Below are 15,713 nucleotides of genomic sequence, written 5' to 3' on the forward strand. Positions count from 1 at the left end.
GGGCTTAGACCCGTGTTCGTGTGTACAACTTCGTACCACCGCGACTAATCTCGTCTCGCTCTTCACCGTGTCGCTGGTGCGGGTCCATCTTATTTTGCTTGATCCTTCTCGTCATGGGTTCCAACTTTGCCAACCCTGACTCCCTCACAGAGCTCTCCGCCCTGGTGGAGCGAACGGTAGCTTGCGATCCAGAGATTTACTTGGAGCTATCACTGACCTTCCGTTAGCTGTTGGATACTGGCCGACTGTTCAGAAAGAATGGCTCCATGCCCGTGAGCACTCATTTGCAGCGCTCCATCCCCTCGTATTTCGACAGCTTTCAGGATGCGCTAGACAATCTTTCAGAACAAATTGTGAGTATGATTGGATCATCAGAGAGATCACGCCCGTTGCGATGATGACTGGAATCTCTAGTGACTCTGCTCCTTCCTCTGGCCCCCTTTTCTTCGTTCATCCCACTCACATCACCCAGTTCATTGCCAAAGCCTTTCTGGAAAAGGATTACGACGCTATTAAGGCACGTGAGGTGGCCGCGGAGCCCGAAGACGTCGTCATGAGCGACGCGGATGAGAAAGGCGCGGACTCGCAACCATCGTCTGCCGAGCAGCCCGTTCAGATCGAACAACCCGTCAAGGTTGAACCTAAAGCGGAAGAGGACGCCTTAGCTGAAGTAGCTCAGCCTACAGAAGTCGTGCCTGAGGCTCAACCGGGCAAAGAGGTGCCCGTCAAACAGGAGAAGAATTCAGGGAATGATGCTTCTGCCGACCAAGGATTTCCAGGAGCGCATGAAGGAATCAACTTTAACTCCGTGCTCGGCGGTGATGGCGCCAATTCCTTCGATCTCAATCTCGACTTTGGCAATGATGACATGGGCGACCAAGCCTTTCTCTCGGGAACCTTTGGCAACGCGAATGAAACGAACGCCGACAAGGTGGCCACCTCAGTGCCGGAAGAGGACTCAATTAACGCTCCTGCTGGCGGGGACGCTTTCGATCTCGAGCTGCAGAACACTGGGATGGGCTCCAATCCATTTCCCGATCAAGGCACTGGTGACGATATTATGGGACCGGGGGAGTCCAGCTTCGATGACCTGTTTATGGAGACGGAGAATCTCGGCGAGGACGGTACGGGCGACCTCAATCAGTTGGAGGGGGGCAGTTTGATGAATCTCAACGAGCTGGATGACAACTGGTTTAGTTGATCGAATTGATGCTCATGAAGCCGGACTTCCACCAAATATACTTGTACGTATGGACGGGAGATAGTATCCCATGATCTACATGCATCTCCTCCTGCACCCGTAATCAAACCCTGATGCATTGGGGGGGGGGAGGCCACAGTATGATCATGATCTCAGCGAGGCCGTGGTCGTGTCAAGCCATTCGCACATATACATGAGCTACGAAAGACCGCGGGATTCGGGTCTCATGTGCCGATTCCCCGTCATCGGGCTACGGTAGTTGCTCATGGTCGGCGGAGATAAGTCGGCGGTGGTCCTTTCTTTGAGAAGCCCGCAGCGACGCCCTGCACAGCCCCCGCGCCTCATGCTCCAACTTTGAATTCCCTCCACCTTAAGCGCGGGTTGTCAATTCGAGACCAAGTGACCAACTCAGTCAACAGCGATACAGACCTGACTGTACGACATCGCGTGACTTTGACCAGTGTCCGAGCGGGAAAAAGAAACGACCAACGACGGTGACGTAAAGGGATCCTCAGGGCACACTAGAACTAAATTTGGGACATTGTCTAACTCTTCCCGCACGGACGGGGCTTCCGAGGTAAAGCTTGCCTCGATTTCCCACCTTTGGTAGATCTGCCCTATGAGGCACAAGGACGCGTCGCCCTCGACCCTTGGACCCGATGAGGTCATTGCCAACTGTCACTGGCACGGACCTTGAGTCTAGAAGGTTGTTGGGGAAGTATTCTCCAGCTCCTGTCCTGCCTTCCGTCCTGGTAACCCACTCCATGCACACTAGGTGCAGACGTAGGCAGTGAGCGTGACCATCGAGGGGATCAGTGCATGCCGATCTCTGCCAAGTGCAATCTTGCGGGACTTTTAGGTTGGCAAACTCTGAAAATCAGGGCGACAGGGATCAGGACTGCGCTTCTTTTTCAGCTACGCTAGGGCAGTCTTCCCTTGGGAAGTTAGTGGCCTGATCGCTCACATGCGACACCAAGCTTGATGAATGTGCGCTGCCGATGTCGCCGCAATGCCGATACTACTACTAGAAAGGTGGTATAGCATCCACGAGAGAGGCTCCGGAACATCAGATCCAGGGGCGAAGGTCCGATGCCGAGCTATCCGTGCCGATGTCTTTCAAGTGTGGTGTCTAAGTATTTAAAACTGGTTGTCTGACACTGTGATGGACTCTAGAGATGCATCGACAGATCATAGACATAGACATAGACAGGGCAGAAATCGAATCGTGAAGTAGCGAGAGAGCCCTACGTCTACGCAGATCAGAGTCGAGTGGACCTTGCACATGGAACCAAAGTGCCGAGCCGAAGAGTGGAAAAGAGTTTGTCAGTCGAATCTCTAGACCGGATCGCCGGATGAGTAGTTGGAGAACCAGCTACCAATCCGCCATCGTGTTCATGTCATCATCGATCGGGTTCGTTCCCGTGTTTTCCGTGGGGCGTTGTGCCCGAAGCCCATATAGCCCTTTTCATCTGCCCATGTCTCACCTCTTCAGGAGAAGAAAAAAAAAAAGCCTCTAGCCTCTGGCCTCTAGACTCTCGATAGAGAAGGCGCCACATCGCTCACTGAAGCAACAACTGGGAAATCAAAAGAACCACTTTTGAGGTCCCTCCAGCCAATCCAAGCCGCCGTCTCAGCGATCCGCACGGCGGTGATCAGTGGAGTGAAAGGTGCCGTGTGCAATGAAGTCAGCGCCTGCCTTTTTTCCCTCCTGCACAAGACGCAAAGACCGGTGTGAGCTCCTTGCAGTTCAAAGGGCCCGGGCTGAAAAAGACACCCAAGTCTCACAAAGATTAAAGTAAAAGGTATGTGTGTGTGTGTGTGTTGATCTTGCTCGTCTTCTTTGATTCTTCTGCTGCATTCTTGAATTGGAGTCGGCATTCTTTCTGTCTCTCTTCTCCCCCGCGTTCCAGAGCCCTATCCCAACTTTCCAGACTTGCTTGCGTCCAGACCCCAATCTTGGAAGTTTGGGGGTTCTAGAATTCCTAGAAATTGATTCCCAAGACTCGTCTCTCGCGATCATGCCGCACTGGATTTCGAAGTAATGGCTCACATTATCCCCGCGCAGGTATCGCGGTCGGGGTCATTTCGTACTCCCCCGCCCGAGGTCGCCCTCCCTGTACCTCCATTTTCTTACTTCCTTCGCGCTCGTTCCGCTCGTTGTCAGACTGTGTCTCTAGATTCCGTCGAAGAATCATTTTCGAAAACCACGCGCCGCGGTTCCATCCTCCAAAAGCTGGCGGGCCCACGTGAGAACGCGAAGCGATTCCTGCGACTGCGGTCGTCCGGAATACAATCGCCCATCTCCCTGCAACGACCCCCCCCGGCCAACGATTCGGCCCAGGCCCGTTTCTGAGATCATTCTCTCGCCGGGAGACCTGAGATACACTTTTCCGGATAGTGACGGACCTTCGGATTCTGATATGGCTACCGACATTCTTCCCCGTCCGGTCCGGGACCATTCGTCCGGCACCACAACCCCCGAATTGACTACACCATTTCAGCCACTCCGCAACGAGAAAATTGTCGCCACCGGTAGCGGCTTGACCGTCGGCATCGCCCTGACCGAACCTGTACTATACCTACAGGGCTATGACCAAAATGACCCCAGTACGAAACGATCTGCCATTCTGAGAGGCCAACTTCACTTGAAGGTCACTAAGTGTGTCAAAATCAAGAAGATTTCGATTTGCTTCCGTGGTCATGCACAAACAGACTGGCCAGATGGTGAGTCCTTCACTATGCTCTCCGATACCGGCGTTCACATACTGACAATCCGTCGATAGGTATCCCCCCCGAAAAAGATTCATTTTCACGACAAGAAGGACCTTGTCACCCATGGCGTCATCTACTTCAATCACGGAGATACGGCGTTGATGGCAAACGATTACGGAGCGCATTACTACCAGCACGCCAAACCTGCATCACCCTTGTCCGGTAGCAAGGACGCAGTCTCCTTGACCACACGAGAATTGTTTTCCAGGAGTAGTTCTGTTACTTCGCTCGGCCCGAATGCCATGAGAGACGCCAAACGGCTGTCCGTTCAGAGCGCACGTGGCCATTCGCGAAGTTTCAGCCGTAACGAGCCTTCTGTCAGTACGCAGACCCAACCGCAGCGCAACTACCGCATGTTTCCTGTGGGAGACTATTTATATAGTTTCGAGTTCCCAATCGACGGATCATTGCCTGAAACGATTAAAACAGACTTGGGATCCGTGAAATATGACTTGGAAGCCATCGTGGAGCGCTCCGGTGCATTCCGACCCAACCTGTTAGGCACTTTGGAGATTCCCGTGATCCGGACCCCGGCCGAAGGATCCTTAGAACAAGTTGAGCCAATCGCTATCTCACGAAATTGGGAGGATCAGCTCCATTATGACATTGTCATCTCTGGCAAATCGTTTCCGTTAGGCTCTTCAGATTCCAATTGCGTTCAAGTTAACGCCATTGGCCAAGGTGGAATGCCATCGAATCAAGGTTTATGTTACGGAGAACATCCAGCATTGGACCGCCGATAAGAGCGTCCATCGATTGCAGCCGGCAAAGAAAGTCCTGTTGTTCGAAAAGCGCGCGGAATCTGCCAGTACTAGCACGTACCCGGGCAGCTCTATGCGAGTCATGGCTGGTGGTGGTATCGATTGGGACCACCGTGCCGCAGCTGCCAGAGGAGAGGAGATCGTGGATCGTACTCGTACGAACTTATTGGGTAATCTGTCCAGCGATTCCTCCGGTGTTGGTCCAACGGAAATGGAGTTCAACGTGCAATTGCCCAGCTGTCATGAGATGAAGGGTCGCGATGAGGCTCAGCGCCTGCATTTCGACACGACTTACGAGAATATCCAGATCAATCATTGGATCAAGGTCAGTCCATCTCATACTCGCTCAATGCGGTCCTCAGATGCTAACTTACCCATAGATTGTGCTCCGCCTTTCCAAAGTTGATGAACGAGATACAGGCAAGCGCAGACATTTCGAAATTTCCATCGACTCGCCCTTCCACATCCTGTCCTGCAAGGCTACGCAGGCAAATATCTACCTTCCGGCTTATTCGAGACCGGACGCCGAACCCGAGCCGCCAGTGCAGGAGTTTGAATGCGGTTGCCCTGGCGCGCCAATGGCTGCACGCGACCACGCCGTCGCCCAGTCCAGCTCGGACCGTGAAGATTCATCCATCAATCTCAGTCGCCAGGCCTCGATAGCTGGGGCATCGGTGGGAGGCCGACCCATCGCTCGAAGCTTCACGAATGGATCTGCTGGCCTTGCCCGGCCCGCCCAGGCTCATCTCGCCCACGAAGAGAGCAGGCGGGATGTGCAGCGAGATCCTTCCACTCAACCAGGAGCGCCGCACGTTCCTCGTCCGATGCATCTCCTCCGCACGCCATCATTCGCACCTCCCGCCTTTGAAGATGTTCCACCACCGCCTCCCTTGGTCACTCCTCCACCAGAGTACACAACTATCGTGGGTAATTGCGATCGCGAGACAGTATTGGAGGACTACTTTTCCAGACTCTCATATTACGAAGATCAGGAAGAGGACGATCGAGGCAGAGGCCGCGTCGATGTCCCGCTCACTCCAGGTGGCCGTGTCAACCGCAGCATGGACGTTCCCCGTGAGTGGGTGCGCCTTGACGACTTCACCTCCACATGATCTTCTCACGTGCGACACTGTACAGTCCATTCGCATTACGAGATCCGAGCCATGAAGTTACGAATTCATACCGAAACTGGTGTTGAGGGCTACTGTGTTTATTTTCTTTGTCAGCGGTTTAGAATCTTGGTTTGTTTTTTTTTCTCTCTGTGATTTATATTTGGTAATTTGGCTTTGGTTCTGGTTTTGGTTTTCATTGGCATGATGGGCCTGGTGTGGATTCAGGTTCTCCGTCCATGTTCATTCTCACAGGCGGTTTCACGTGGGCAACGGGCACACGGCGCGAGGGTCTTTGGCTGGAGCAGCTTCCCCGCGGGTTTTGCATAACTTTTCAATGGATTGATACATCAGATGTGGTAACTGCACGTCTATATAATTTATATCTCCAGATCTAAGACCTAGTCCAAGGTAGAGAGGCAGTAGCACGATAAGAGATAACGGGTCTAATTGCCTTCCCCGGTTTAGACTCATATCGCCGCAGCCCAGCCTCTAGCTCGTGCCAGTGTGCACCCTCAACCTTCTGAAAACCCAGTCTCCTGATTTCGGCCCTTATAACATCCCATTCAGTCTTCATTGCTGACTCTGTTCTGTTTGGCTACACCGCCGCCTCACTATCCAAGGCACTAGGTAAGTGGACTGGGACCCATAATTTGACAGCGGGGGCCCCAACTTTAACTCAAGACAACTACTGTCCCATTACGCAAAGTGACCATTGCCTTGAGCTTCGCACGAACGAGAGCTCACAGACTTACTGACGTGACAACAGGGCATTCGCCTGGTCAATTGAATCAACCCGCTGCCACTTTGGGAGCTCACACCATTCACAATGGCGATCGAAGTCGTCGACTTGACCGAGGCCGATATCCCCGGCGCCATCCATGTGATTCAGCAAGCCTTCGCCGACGACCCGTATCACAAATGGGTCTTCGACGCCTCTACAGTACTCAATGAGTCCCTTGCTACCATTCTGTGCCTGGAAACACTAACATCCCTCTCCCGGTGACGCGGTCGGTCCAATCCGAGCCCCGTTACACCACACGGGAGAGCACGCCCAGTTCAATAAGCAAAGAAACTATGCCTCACTTTCCGCCCGATGCCACTGGGGTATCAGGAACGCGCTGTTCCAAGTAGCAAAGGAAACCGCCATCCCTGACTCTCTAGTCCTAGGCGTCTCCTGTTGGCTTGCCCCTCGGGCAGCTTCTCAGCCGGAAAGCTGGTACTCCTGGATCCAGTCGTGGTATCTCTCACTCAGCCAGCTCTATAACAATATTCGATACATAGGCCATGGTGGCCTGCGCACAAATCGATATTGGATCTGGAAAAAGAACCAGCAGGATGCACAAGCGCAGATTTGGGATGATCCGCGCGGGTATTACTTTTGTAATATGGTTGCTGTCAGTCCTGAGGCGCAAGGCAAGGGGATCGGTGGTTTACTCTTTAGGAAGGTCCTGAAGATGGCGGATGAGGAGGGGATCAAATGTTATCTGGAGAGCTCGAAGAATGTGCCGAATGTGCAGATTTATGAGCGTATGGGTTTTAAGATGAGCAGGGAGATGGAGTGTCGCGATGGGGATGATGTTTGCATGGTAATCTTTCAGTCTTTCCTCGGTATCGCTTGTGCTAATATTCATCTTCAGCTATATTGCATGGTGCGAAATCCCAGGACGGAGTAATCTCGGCACAGCTTGACCCTTGAACAAAGCTTCTACCAATCCTTCACGACTTCGTCTTTTGTTACCGAAACACTCTTTCTTCAATTACTAGATAGCAGAACGAATCAACACTGATCCGTTTCTCCATTCCACTGTTAATCTCCGGTCGCAGGAATCCATCGAGTTACGCAGACCCCCGGCTGACCAATCTTCAACCCAGCCTGATTTCAAAGCAGCCCTAACACCTACTCCTATCACCATCCCCATGCACAAAACAATGGCGCCCAGGAAACGGGCTCAGTAGCGCAGGATATATCCTCCAAGTGGGGCTATAGAGCCGTCCAGAGACGTCTACGCGTTTGCAAAGACTTATCAAGTGATAGATCAGAAAACTTTTAACCTTCGCGCTAATCAACCCGGAAAGGCGCATATGCGGTCAGCTGTGGAAAGGTCGGCTACGTCGAATTTTCAAGGTTGGGAGGTAGGTTGCCGACTGGATCTAACGGTTTGGTAACATTGCTGAGATTAGCGAGTTTGGGGTTTAGACTCCCCGCCGTTTCGGGTCAGTCAGGTTTGATACTTTGGTTATGGATGAGAATTTGGGCTGAGTGCAGATTATCTTAGGTCGAACATTAGGAGACTCTTCAAAGTGTGTATAAATTGGAAGGGAAATGCTTTATAAGTTAGGTCAGAACTGCTTCCACGACCTCATTGGATTCCAAGGTTCATTGCATTTAATATCTTCTTCAGTGCTTGTTCAATTTTTTCAGCCACGCCTTGAATAGGAAATATGAAGATCGGCCCAGGTCTCCTGAGGTGGTCTGTCTTGTGAGCAACCAATTTACAGTAGCTGAGTTACTGCTCAGCTCTAACATCCGGGCACATTCGGTTCCCTGGGTTCCCTGAGTTATTGTGTCTATTACCCCACACTGTTCCTGGAGAGGACCTCTGTTCATCGGCAATATGTCCATCATCCTATTTCGAAGACCTCGTGGGCTGTGGTCTACTCTGCGATCAATGATCGCCCGACGCCAACAGTTCAGACGAGACGCTCAGACAGCAGCGTGTTCAGCAAAGCAAACCGATATATATCCTCCAAAAAACAATAAAGTCGACACCCACCATGAAACGCCCACCGAAGCGCTCGATCCCCACCAAGCCAATACAAGAGATATTCCATGCTGTAGCGACAGGGACCTGACTACCAGCCCTTTAGCTGGATTGGCTGCCAACGTCAGTCAATTAACCCCCAGGAACGCGGCATATAGCCAAAGATCATCAGTTTCCTCCGTCGTGCACCCAGCCAATACGGTATCCGGTGGCACCTGCAATGGGGAGTTGGAAGAAGAGAACTTCCAATATCTGCGTAGTTTGATCACTGTTTCCTGTCTCTCGGCAGAATCGTCTCGGCAGAATTTGAGTCCCCCGGCTAGCAACGAGACCGGGTTCCAGCCAGTGAGTCGCAAACGAGCCTCTTCAAGACTCAGTCTGTGCCTTGAAGAATTACCAGGCGTCTCATTCGTGCCCAAAGTGTGTCGAAAGCCGTATCCTCGCTACACTTGTTTACCGCCGGCGTGGACTCCCCCCAACCCAATTGCCATCCGACCGGAAGTCCGCTTTTGAAAATCCTTCCTCTTCTTGTTCGTTCGAAGGCGAGAAAAAAAAAACTTGGCAGACAAAGCGGGATCCTTGCACATACTATAACCAGTTGCCATCCACGAATCGATATTAGACACGCGCGTCAAACGCATTTTATTCGCACATTATTAGTTCAAAGCGTTGATCAACCCACCTCTCATATAATTCCATGGCAGGAGCCCTGCGTGATCCAACCCCACCGTCCTGGGGTGAAACGCTATGTGGAGGATGATCGTCGGGTTGCGCCTCAGGTCGGAACTTGCACCCCTAGGTTGAATGACGTTTCATACTTATTCTATCCACCCAAACCGCGCATCGATTATCTCAATGTCGGCCGATCCATGGAGCAGGCATATTCTTCCGGCGAATAGGACAGGTTCCGAAGCATCATGACTTGCAACCGAACCCTTCTAGCTGCCCAGAGGGGGCTCGAGTCTCGGGTTGTGGACAAGTCGTGATAAGGTGCAGGCTGCCTTACTTTAGCTTGAACGATTAGATTGAAAGCGGCAACTCCCGCCTACGATAGTGCGGCTGACATTTGGCTAAATTGGGACGGTGAATGTCATATCTGCGCTATTCGTGGCGTCAATCAGGATCGTCATCTACAGACGGCAGATATTGCAAAGTGCATTGCGACTTTAGCCTCGTTACGAGATTAACCGAGTATGGGTTGTGTCACGGTTAAAGTCATTCTGGAAAAGCAATCTGGCCGATTCTTCCCCCCCCATCTACCCTGAAGTAGGGGAGCTGGGAGTGACCACCTAGGAGTTACGTATGTCTCTTTGGAAGGTGGATAACGGTTGTGGCTTCGGTACTCCACCCGAAATATCAAATTCCGCACAGACCGCGTGGTAGAACTAGGAGATGGTTCCTGATTTGGCTGAGGGGTCTCTCTTCAAGTATGGCGTCTTCTGGAGTGGATCACTGATGAGGGAGAAGTCCGTGTCTGTGCGTTGAGCTAAAGAGCTTCACACAAATCATACGACTGGGTCTATGGGTGGCATGGCATACCTTGGATTGTCGAATCGTCGAGTCAAGAGCGGCACATATGCAGACTAAGTACTAAGTCGCAGAAATTGCCGTTGGTTGCGGGTGCATCCACTCAAATCAGGACAAAATGTACCTAACTGAAAGTGAAAGTACGCTGCAACGGATCCATAAGATCAACAATACTGCTGGACAAGGTTAACCTGGGCAAATGAAAGCGTCCAATTTCCTCGGCGGGCGAACCCGAATCTGAAATTGTTTGAACAGAGCTAGGATGGAATTGACGCGCTGTTTAATTGTCCGGCTCAGAATCCTCCAGTAGAAATGTTAGTAATCGATGAGGCTAGGTTGAATCTGGAACGGACACGTCTCTCTAATCAAGAAATTTTGACTTATCTATGGTGCGAATTCGGCGATACTCTGAGCAAGCGAGGACGGGTCGAGACTGAATACCCCTGTCGGTGGCTCAGTTGTGGAATGACGAGGGGCTTGCTCTCAGGCAGCTGCCTAGAGACATGCGTTCAAACCCCCTCCTCTGCCACGGTCAGTGATGACCTGCGCCACTTCGCCAATTGACTCGAGCAAGGTATATTCGGAACATGTGAAAGAGCACGTCGATTTTGTTGAGGAGCATTGACTCATAGCTTACAAGAACGTGCGGACGATGCCACCCGCATTCCCCCTAGTATACGCAGGAACTTGATGCCTTGCGATTCTACTGGGACGTGGAAATAAATCATTGTAGGAGCTACACCTAGGTACGAGTATTGCTACTCGCTCGAAAACCCATGCGGATGGGGCCGCGGCGTTGTCCATCGCAGACCCATCTGCGTCTATGTTGATTTCCCGATATTGACTCCGGCATACAGTACATAATCTTCAGGCGGGAATGTACCGGTAGAGCTTGTGGATGAAACAGGCCTAGGCCGGGGTATATGATACTAAGATCACAGCCTATTATATTCCAAATAGCGAACCCAATCAGCTTCTGACACGGCATGCAATTTTACTTTTCTATTGGACATCAACCGCAGGGCCTAGATGGCATTTAAAAGACTCGAAATGCGTCATCACAATGATGGAAACACACTGGTCCCCGCAATGACCCGGCATTGACTGCAGTCTCATGTCGACCGATGGAGCATCTGCATGGGCCTGGCGTAAGGATGAGAATCAAGATAGTCTTTTTGACACTCGGGATAATACTCGAGCGCTGGCGCTGGCATGTGTGAGACGGACTGAGCGCGTCCATGGCCGACTGTGCATTCGTGGCTAGTGCAATCGAGACGGATCTAGTGTTCCCAAACATCGCTGTGCTTTATCCGGCACTTGATCGCTTCAGCCTCGGAGCATATACCAAGTACAGGTCTAGATTTTTACATTCGCGATTGCATTACTCCCCTTCCGTTTCCGCGAACCATCATCTACTATCCGGCTGCCGGATACCTCGGGTGAGAAAGCCTTAACAAACCCCACCCCTCCTCTCCTCCCCGTGCCTCCTAAGCTCACCCTGGGCTGGGCCTCCCTTGTGTGATTGCTTTTAGCCCACTCCTTCTTCCGTCATTGATAGATGGACCAAAATCAGGCCCTGGACCGGAGGATCAAGTTACGCCCTCCCACACTCTGCTTGAGTTTCAACGTGTCTGACCGGTTCACCCATTTACCCGATCCTGCCAAGAAAAGATACGGCTAGCGAGAGGCTAAAGCCTATTCCAATCGATAGATGAAGGATTGCTTGGCCAAAAGGGTAGAGCACGACCCAATTGCTAATGAGATGAGATGGGTCTGCATTTCCTGCAGGAGGCGCACAAGCGCGAAGCTTCTGAATCGGCACCCCAATGCTCCTCGGAGACTGCGTGGAGTTGCAGACAGTCTCGATAAGTAGTTTTCTCGGTACCTTTGGCTTGTATAACGTCCGGTACAGACACGCATGCACATTAGTCTGCTCCGGCCGTGCAGCTACCATCCGTCATTGAATTAAAGTACGGACTCGATCAGGAATATAGCCCCTCTAGAGCAACCACAAAAGTGACACCAAGTTGATGTCTAGCTCAAGCCTCTTTGGCTTTGCATGACCAAAGACTATTAAGATGGGTTTGGTTGTCGTCATGCCACTGGGCTGGGACCCCCCCTTTCCCCCTGGCCTCTGCGCTGGATTTAACAGGAAGTAGTAGAACCACGTTGCCCGTGCGGGACCCCTAGAGAATCCCCCCCCCGGACCCAGACCTCAATCGACGGGTTCCCGATTTGAATGAATTCGGGTCCGAGCCCAGAAACAAAAGAAAATGGGAAAAAAGATCCTTGATTTTGATGGCTTCAATGACATGTGATGATAGAAAAAGAAAAGAAAAAGAAAATTATATTGTAATTACGCCCTACTTTTTGAGTCCAATGCAATCATAATCATACAGGGTTGGGGGTCCAACACAAATCGAGAAACTAATCGAGAAAGAACCGACAAACAAAACGACAAACAAAAGGGGAATCGCTCAAGTGCTTGGACTGCAAAACCAAAGTCCACAAATCCAGCTCCCGGTCTAATATAGCACCCGGGCACAAACAATCCTATCTAACGCCGAATGAAGGCTTATAGGATGGACAAATCCCGTAGGCCAGCGCGCACGAAAATAGGGGGGGTGCAACATGGACGAAAAAGCAAAGCCAGTTGACTCTGCAGAATTTTGAAAATTGAAACCGTAGAAAGAAGGGGAAAAAACCAAAAGGAAAAAAAAAAAACCAAAAAAACTCCGAAACCTGAGAATCAAAGAGTGCCCCGGGGCAACAAAGTTTAAATCTGGGCCCATACCCGGCCGATATAGAGAAGAATGTCGATCAGGGCAGTCACCGAAGTTTTTGACTTGAAGAGCCCGGCATCGTCATCGCGATTTTTTGGAGTGGATACCCGAATGGGATCGGCTATGACCGAATCATGATTCTTCGGGTTGTCCGCAATTGTCAAAGAAACGGCGGACTAGGAACGAAAAAAGACAGAAAGGCGAGGGGGAAGGTCCTTTTGGGCGTCACGGATCGATGCCTGAGGGCAATGAGGACACTTCATCGGCACAGTATGCATTTGCCGACTACTATGATGAATCGGTCGTGGGGACTGTCTGAGCAGCAATTGTCCTTGTTGCCATCCAGGGAAGTGCGAAGGAAGTGAGCGCTGGGATCTCGACAGCTGCTATAGATGTAATAATTCCTGAAATAGTTGCACATCTTGGTCCCATCGGGGGAATGCGATTTGGAGGGGACCCGTGGGGACAGAGGTCGGAATCGGGAGACGGATGACGCTGGGCGAGGTATGAAGGTATGTAAGTACTGTACTAAGGCGATTGAGCCATGGAGAATCGTCGAGAGTAAATAGTGTATTGGGGGGGGGGGAAGAAATCGTCGAGAAGAGAATTGAACGTGTCTCCGAGTCACGGTGGGAGACGGGGCCCCAAAAATAAGAAAAAGGAAAAAGGGAACACACAGATGCCTGTCGTTAATCGCGAAGCTACAAAAAAAAATTCCTCGATAATTCCACACCTCACGTCGTAAGAAGCAGTATAGTACATGATGGACGGGTAGCTTTCGCCCTGTTTCCCACACCCCACCAGCAATCCCTCCACCCCCCCCCCCCTTAGAAAAGTACCCTGCTCCAAGCGGGTCCTGCATAAAGAGTGGCTTTGATCTATGGTTGACCGTTAGAGAAAACACGCCGGGCAGGACCACTGCCCGGAAATTTGCCAGAGAGTATCCGGGATCAGCACTCTCTCTCCTTCCCCCCCCACCCCGCCTCCCTCCCTCCCCGATGACGAGCCCGCCTCCCTCCCCCTTCCCCCCCTAGTACTTAGGGTTGACTCTACCGTGGCATGTTATCGGGTGGGAGATCGACAGGGTTCCTCGCAGCCGTGGATGCTTCTTCCGCTCACACGTGGCACTAGTCGGGATCTTCATGCATGAAACAGATACGTCGTGAGACGCACTCAGCGCCAGTCGTCATGACATAATGAAACCTTTGGAGCGACCAGACATTTAAGGTACTCCGAGGGGTCAGGCGATTCTTTAGAACTTCCATCTCGTGACGCTCGTACGGTTCTCGTGTTGGGCTACCAGGGGGGGGGCAACCTTGGTAGCCGGGGACGCGATGTATTAGGAATGTGTAGGGCATTTCGCGAAGAGCGATAGGCTCCAGCATTTGCACTGGAAAGGAGTCAAAAGGGAAGAAGAAAAAAAGGAATAAACAAGACTACGAATTTGGAATAGTGAGATTTAGAATCACAATAATAATTGTAATTATAGGATAAAAATCTGAAAAAAAAAAAGAAAAGAATAAACAAGAGAGAGCTTGTCCACGGCACCTTTTGAAACCCCCTGTTTATCCAGCGCAGTGCATTGATTGGAGGGAACCCCCTTTGATCGAATGACCAGTTGTGAAGCCCGAGCCGACCCAAAATGGTAAGAAGACACCCGAATCGGAGCAACTACGTGGACACTAGACGCGAATTGAGCGAGTAATGGGCACGACCAAACGAAACGGTCCGAACAGTCCCTTGTACAGGACCCAAGTCCGCATCTTGGCAATGCAAGAAGATTGAAGCATCAGGGTCGTTCAGGGTAGCAGCGTCCATGGCAGCAGACTAGACGGGAGCCCTGCCTTCGATCTTGTACGCCAGACGCCACTGTCTTGACTGTGCCGTGTTTTCCAATTTCGAAACTACTCCACGAATCAAAAACAGGGACCGAAGTTGGAGCTTCTTCGACTCCAGGTCGAAGTGCTCCAGTAAACCCATTCTCCACTGGGCTGCTAAGCTCCATCTCGCTTGATGACGCCCTCGTTATTTTTGTTTTTATTTTCATTTGTATTTTGTTCCTTATTTTCTTGTTTCCTGATCGAAACGGGACGATACCTAGGTGTTTGAGATTGAGTCGATCCACCGTGCGTGACGCAAAAAGTTCATCGGCATTTAAATCGCTCCGGCATTGTCCCATCCTTGCATTGCACAGGGTTACGTTGAAATTGTGGTAGACTGAGCCTAATATTTAAATATATATATTGAATTGTAGAATATTAATCAATTTCATGGCGTGGGATGAAATAATTTGAGTAATCTTCATCCCAATCGGACGCTAAGCAGCGCCGAATGGATGCGGTGGGGGTTCAGTACAAGTACAGTCAAGCAACACGAGATGGTGCGACACAGACTGAGGTTTGGACTGCAGCCGGCCTTCCCACATGCCCCAGTACTTCCATAGTCGAAAAAGCCTTGATGGGGTCCACGAGCGAGGGTCTCGTTATGTGTCTCTTTTTGTCTAAACTGAATGATGCGGTAAGTTCCGCTAGGGCTGCGCGATCCATTGGTTTGCCTCTGGCCGACGCGTGCTTTTTTGGGTCTCCAGCCCCAGGTGTATCGGCTGTGGAGCCTGCGCGAAATAGTCTTGCAGCTACCGTTCAGAGCCCGCCTCGGGTAGAGCCTCTGCGGGCTACGAGCTCCGAAACAAGCGGACGTGGGCCGAGGTCTCAAGCCGCAAGCCTCACTCGCATGGATATCCTGGAGCAAAGGGAGTTCGCCTCGCCTTCGACACGATCGTCCGGCCCGAGCTCGGA

At 51.4% G+C, this 15,713-nt stretch overlaps 3 protein-coding genes across 3 annotated transcripts; all 3 read left to right on the forward strand.

Annotated features, from left to right (window-relative positions):
- Nucleotides 1-113: 113 nt before the first annotated feature.
- N7477_002707 (uncharacterized protein) lies at nucleotides 114-1,201 on the forward strand (the record flags this gene model as incomplete). The annotated part of the gene is made up of 3 exons (XM_056964370.1): nucleotides 114-176; nucleotides 228-353; nucleotides 473-1,201. The coding sequence occupies 3 exons, from the start codon at nucleotides 114-116 to the stop codon at nucleotides 1,199-1,201; spliced, it is 918 nt and encodes a 305-aa protein (XP_056824323.1).
- A 2,420-nt stretch (nucleotides 1,202-3,621) lies between these two features.
- N7477_002708 (uncharacterized protein) lies at nucleotides 3,622-5,846 on the forward strand (the record flags this gene model as incomplete). Its single annotated transcript, XM_056964371.1, has 4 exons — nucleotides 3,622-3,957; nucleotides 3,985-4,527; nucleotides 4,610-5,059; nucleotides 5,115-5,846. The coding sequence occupies 4 exons, from the start codon at nucleotides 3,622-3,624 to the stop codon at nucleotides 5,844-5,846; spliced, it is 2,061 nt and encodes a 686-aa protein (XP_056824324.1).
- An 826-nt stretch (nucleotides 5,847-6,672) lies between these two features.
- On the forward strand, nucleotides 6,673-7,519 carry N7477_002709 (GNAT family N-acetyltransferase; the record flags this gene model as incomplete). Its single annotated transcript, XM_056964372.1, has 2 exons — nucleotides 6,673-6,786; nucleotides 6,893-7,519. 2 exons carry the CDS (start codon nucleotides 6,673-6,675, stop codon nucleotides 7,517-7,519), a joined length of 741 nt encoding a protein of 246 aa, XP_056824325.1.
- Nucleotides 7,520-15,713: the final 8,194 nt, after the last annotated feature.

This window comes from Penicillium maclennaniae (genome assembly GCF_028827695.1).
Source record: "Penicillium maclennaniae strain IBT 15551 chromosome Unknown utg000003l:1.0-5670915.0:1.0-5674809.0, whole genome shotgun sequence".
Classification (NCBI taxonomy): domain Eukaryota; kingdom Fungi; phylum Ascomycota; class Eurotiomycetes; order Eurotiales; family Aspergillaceae; genus Penicillium; species Penicillium maclennaniae.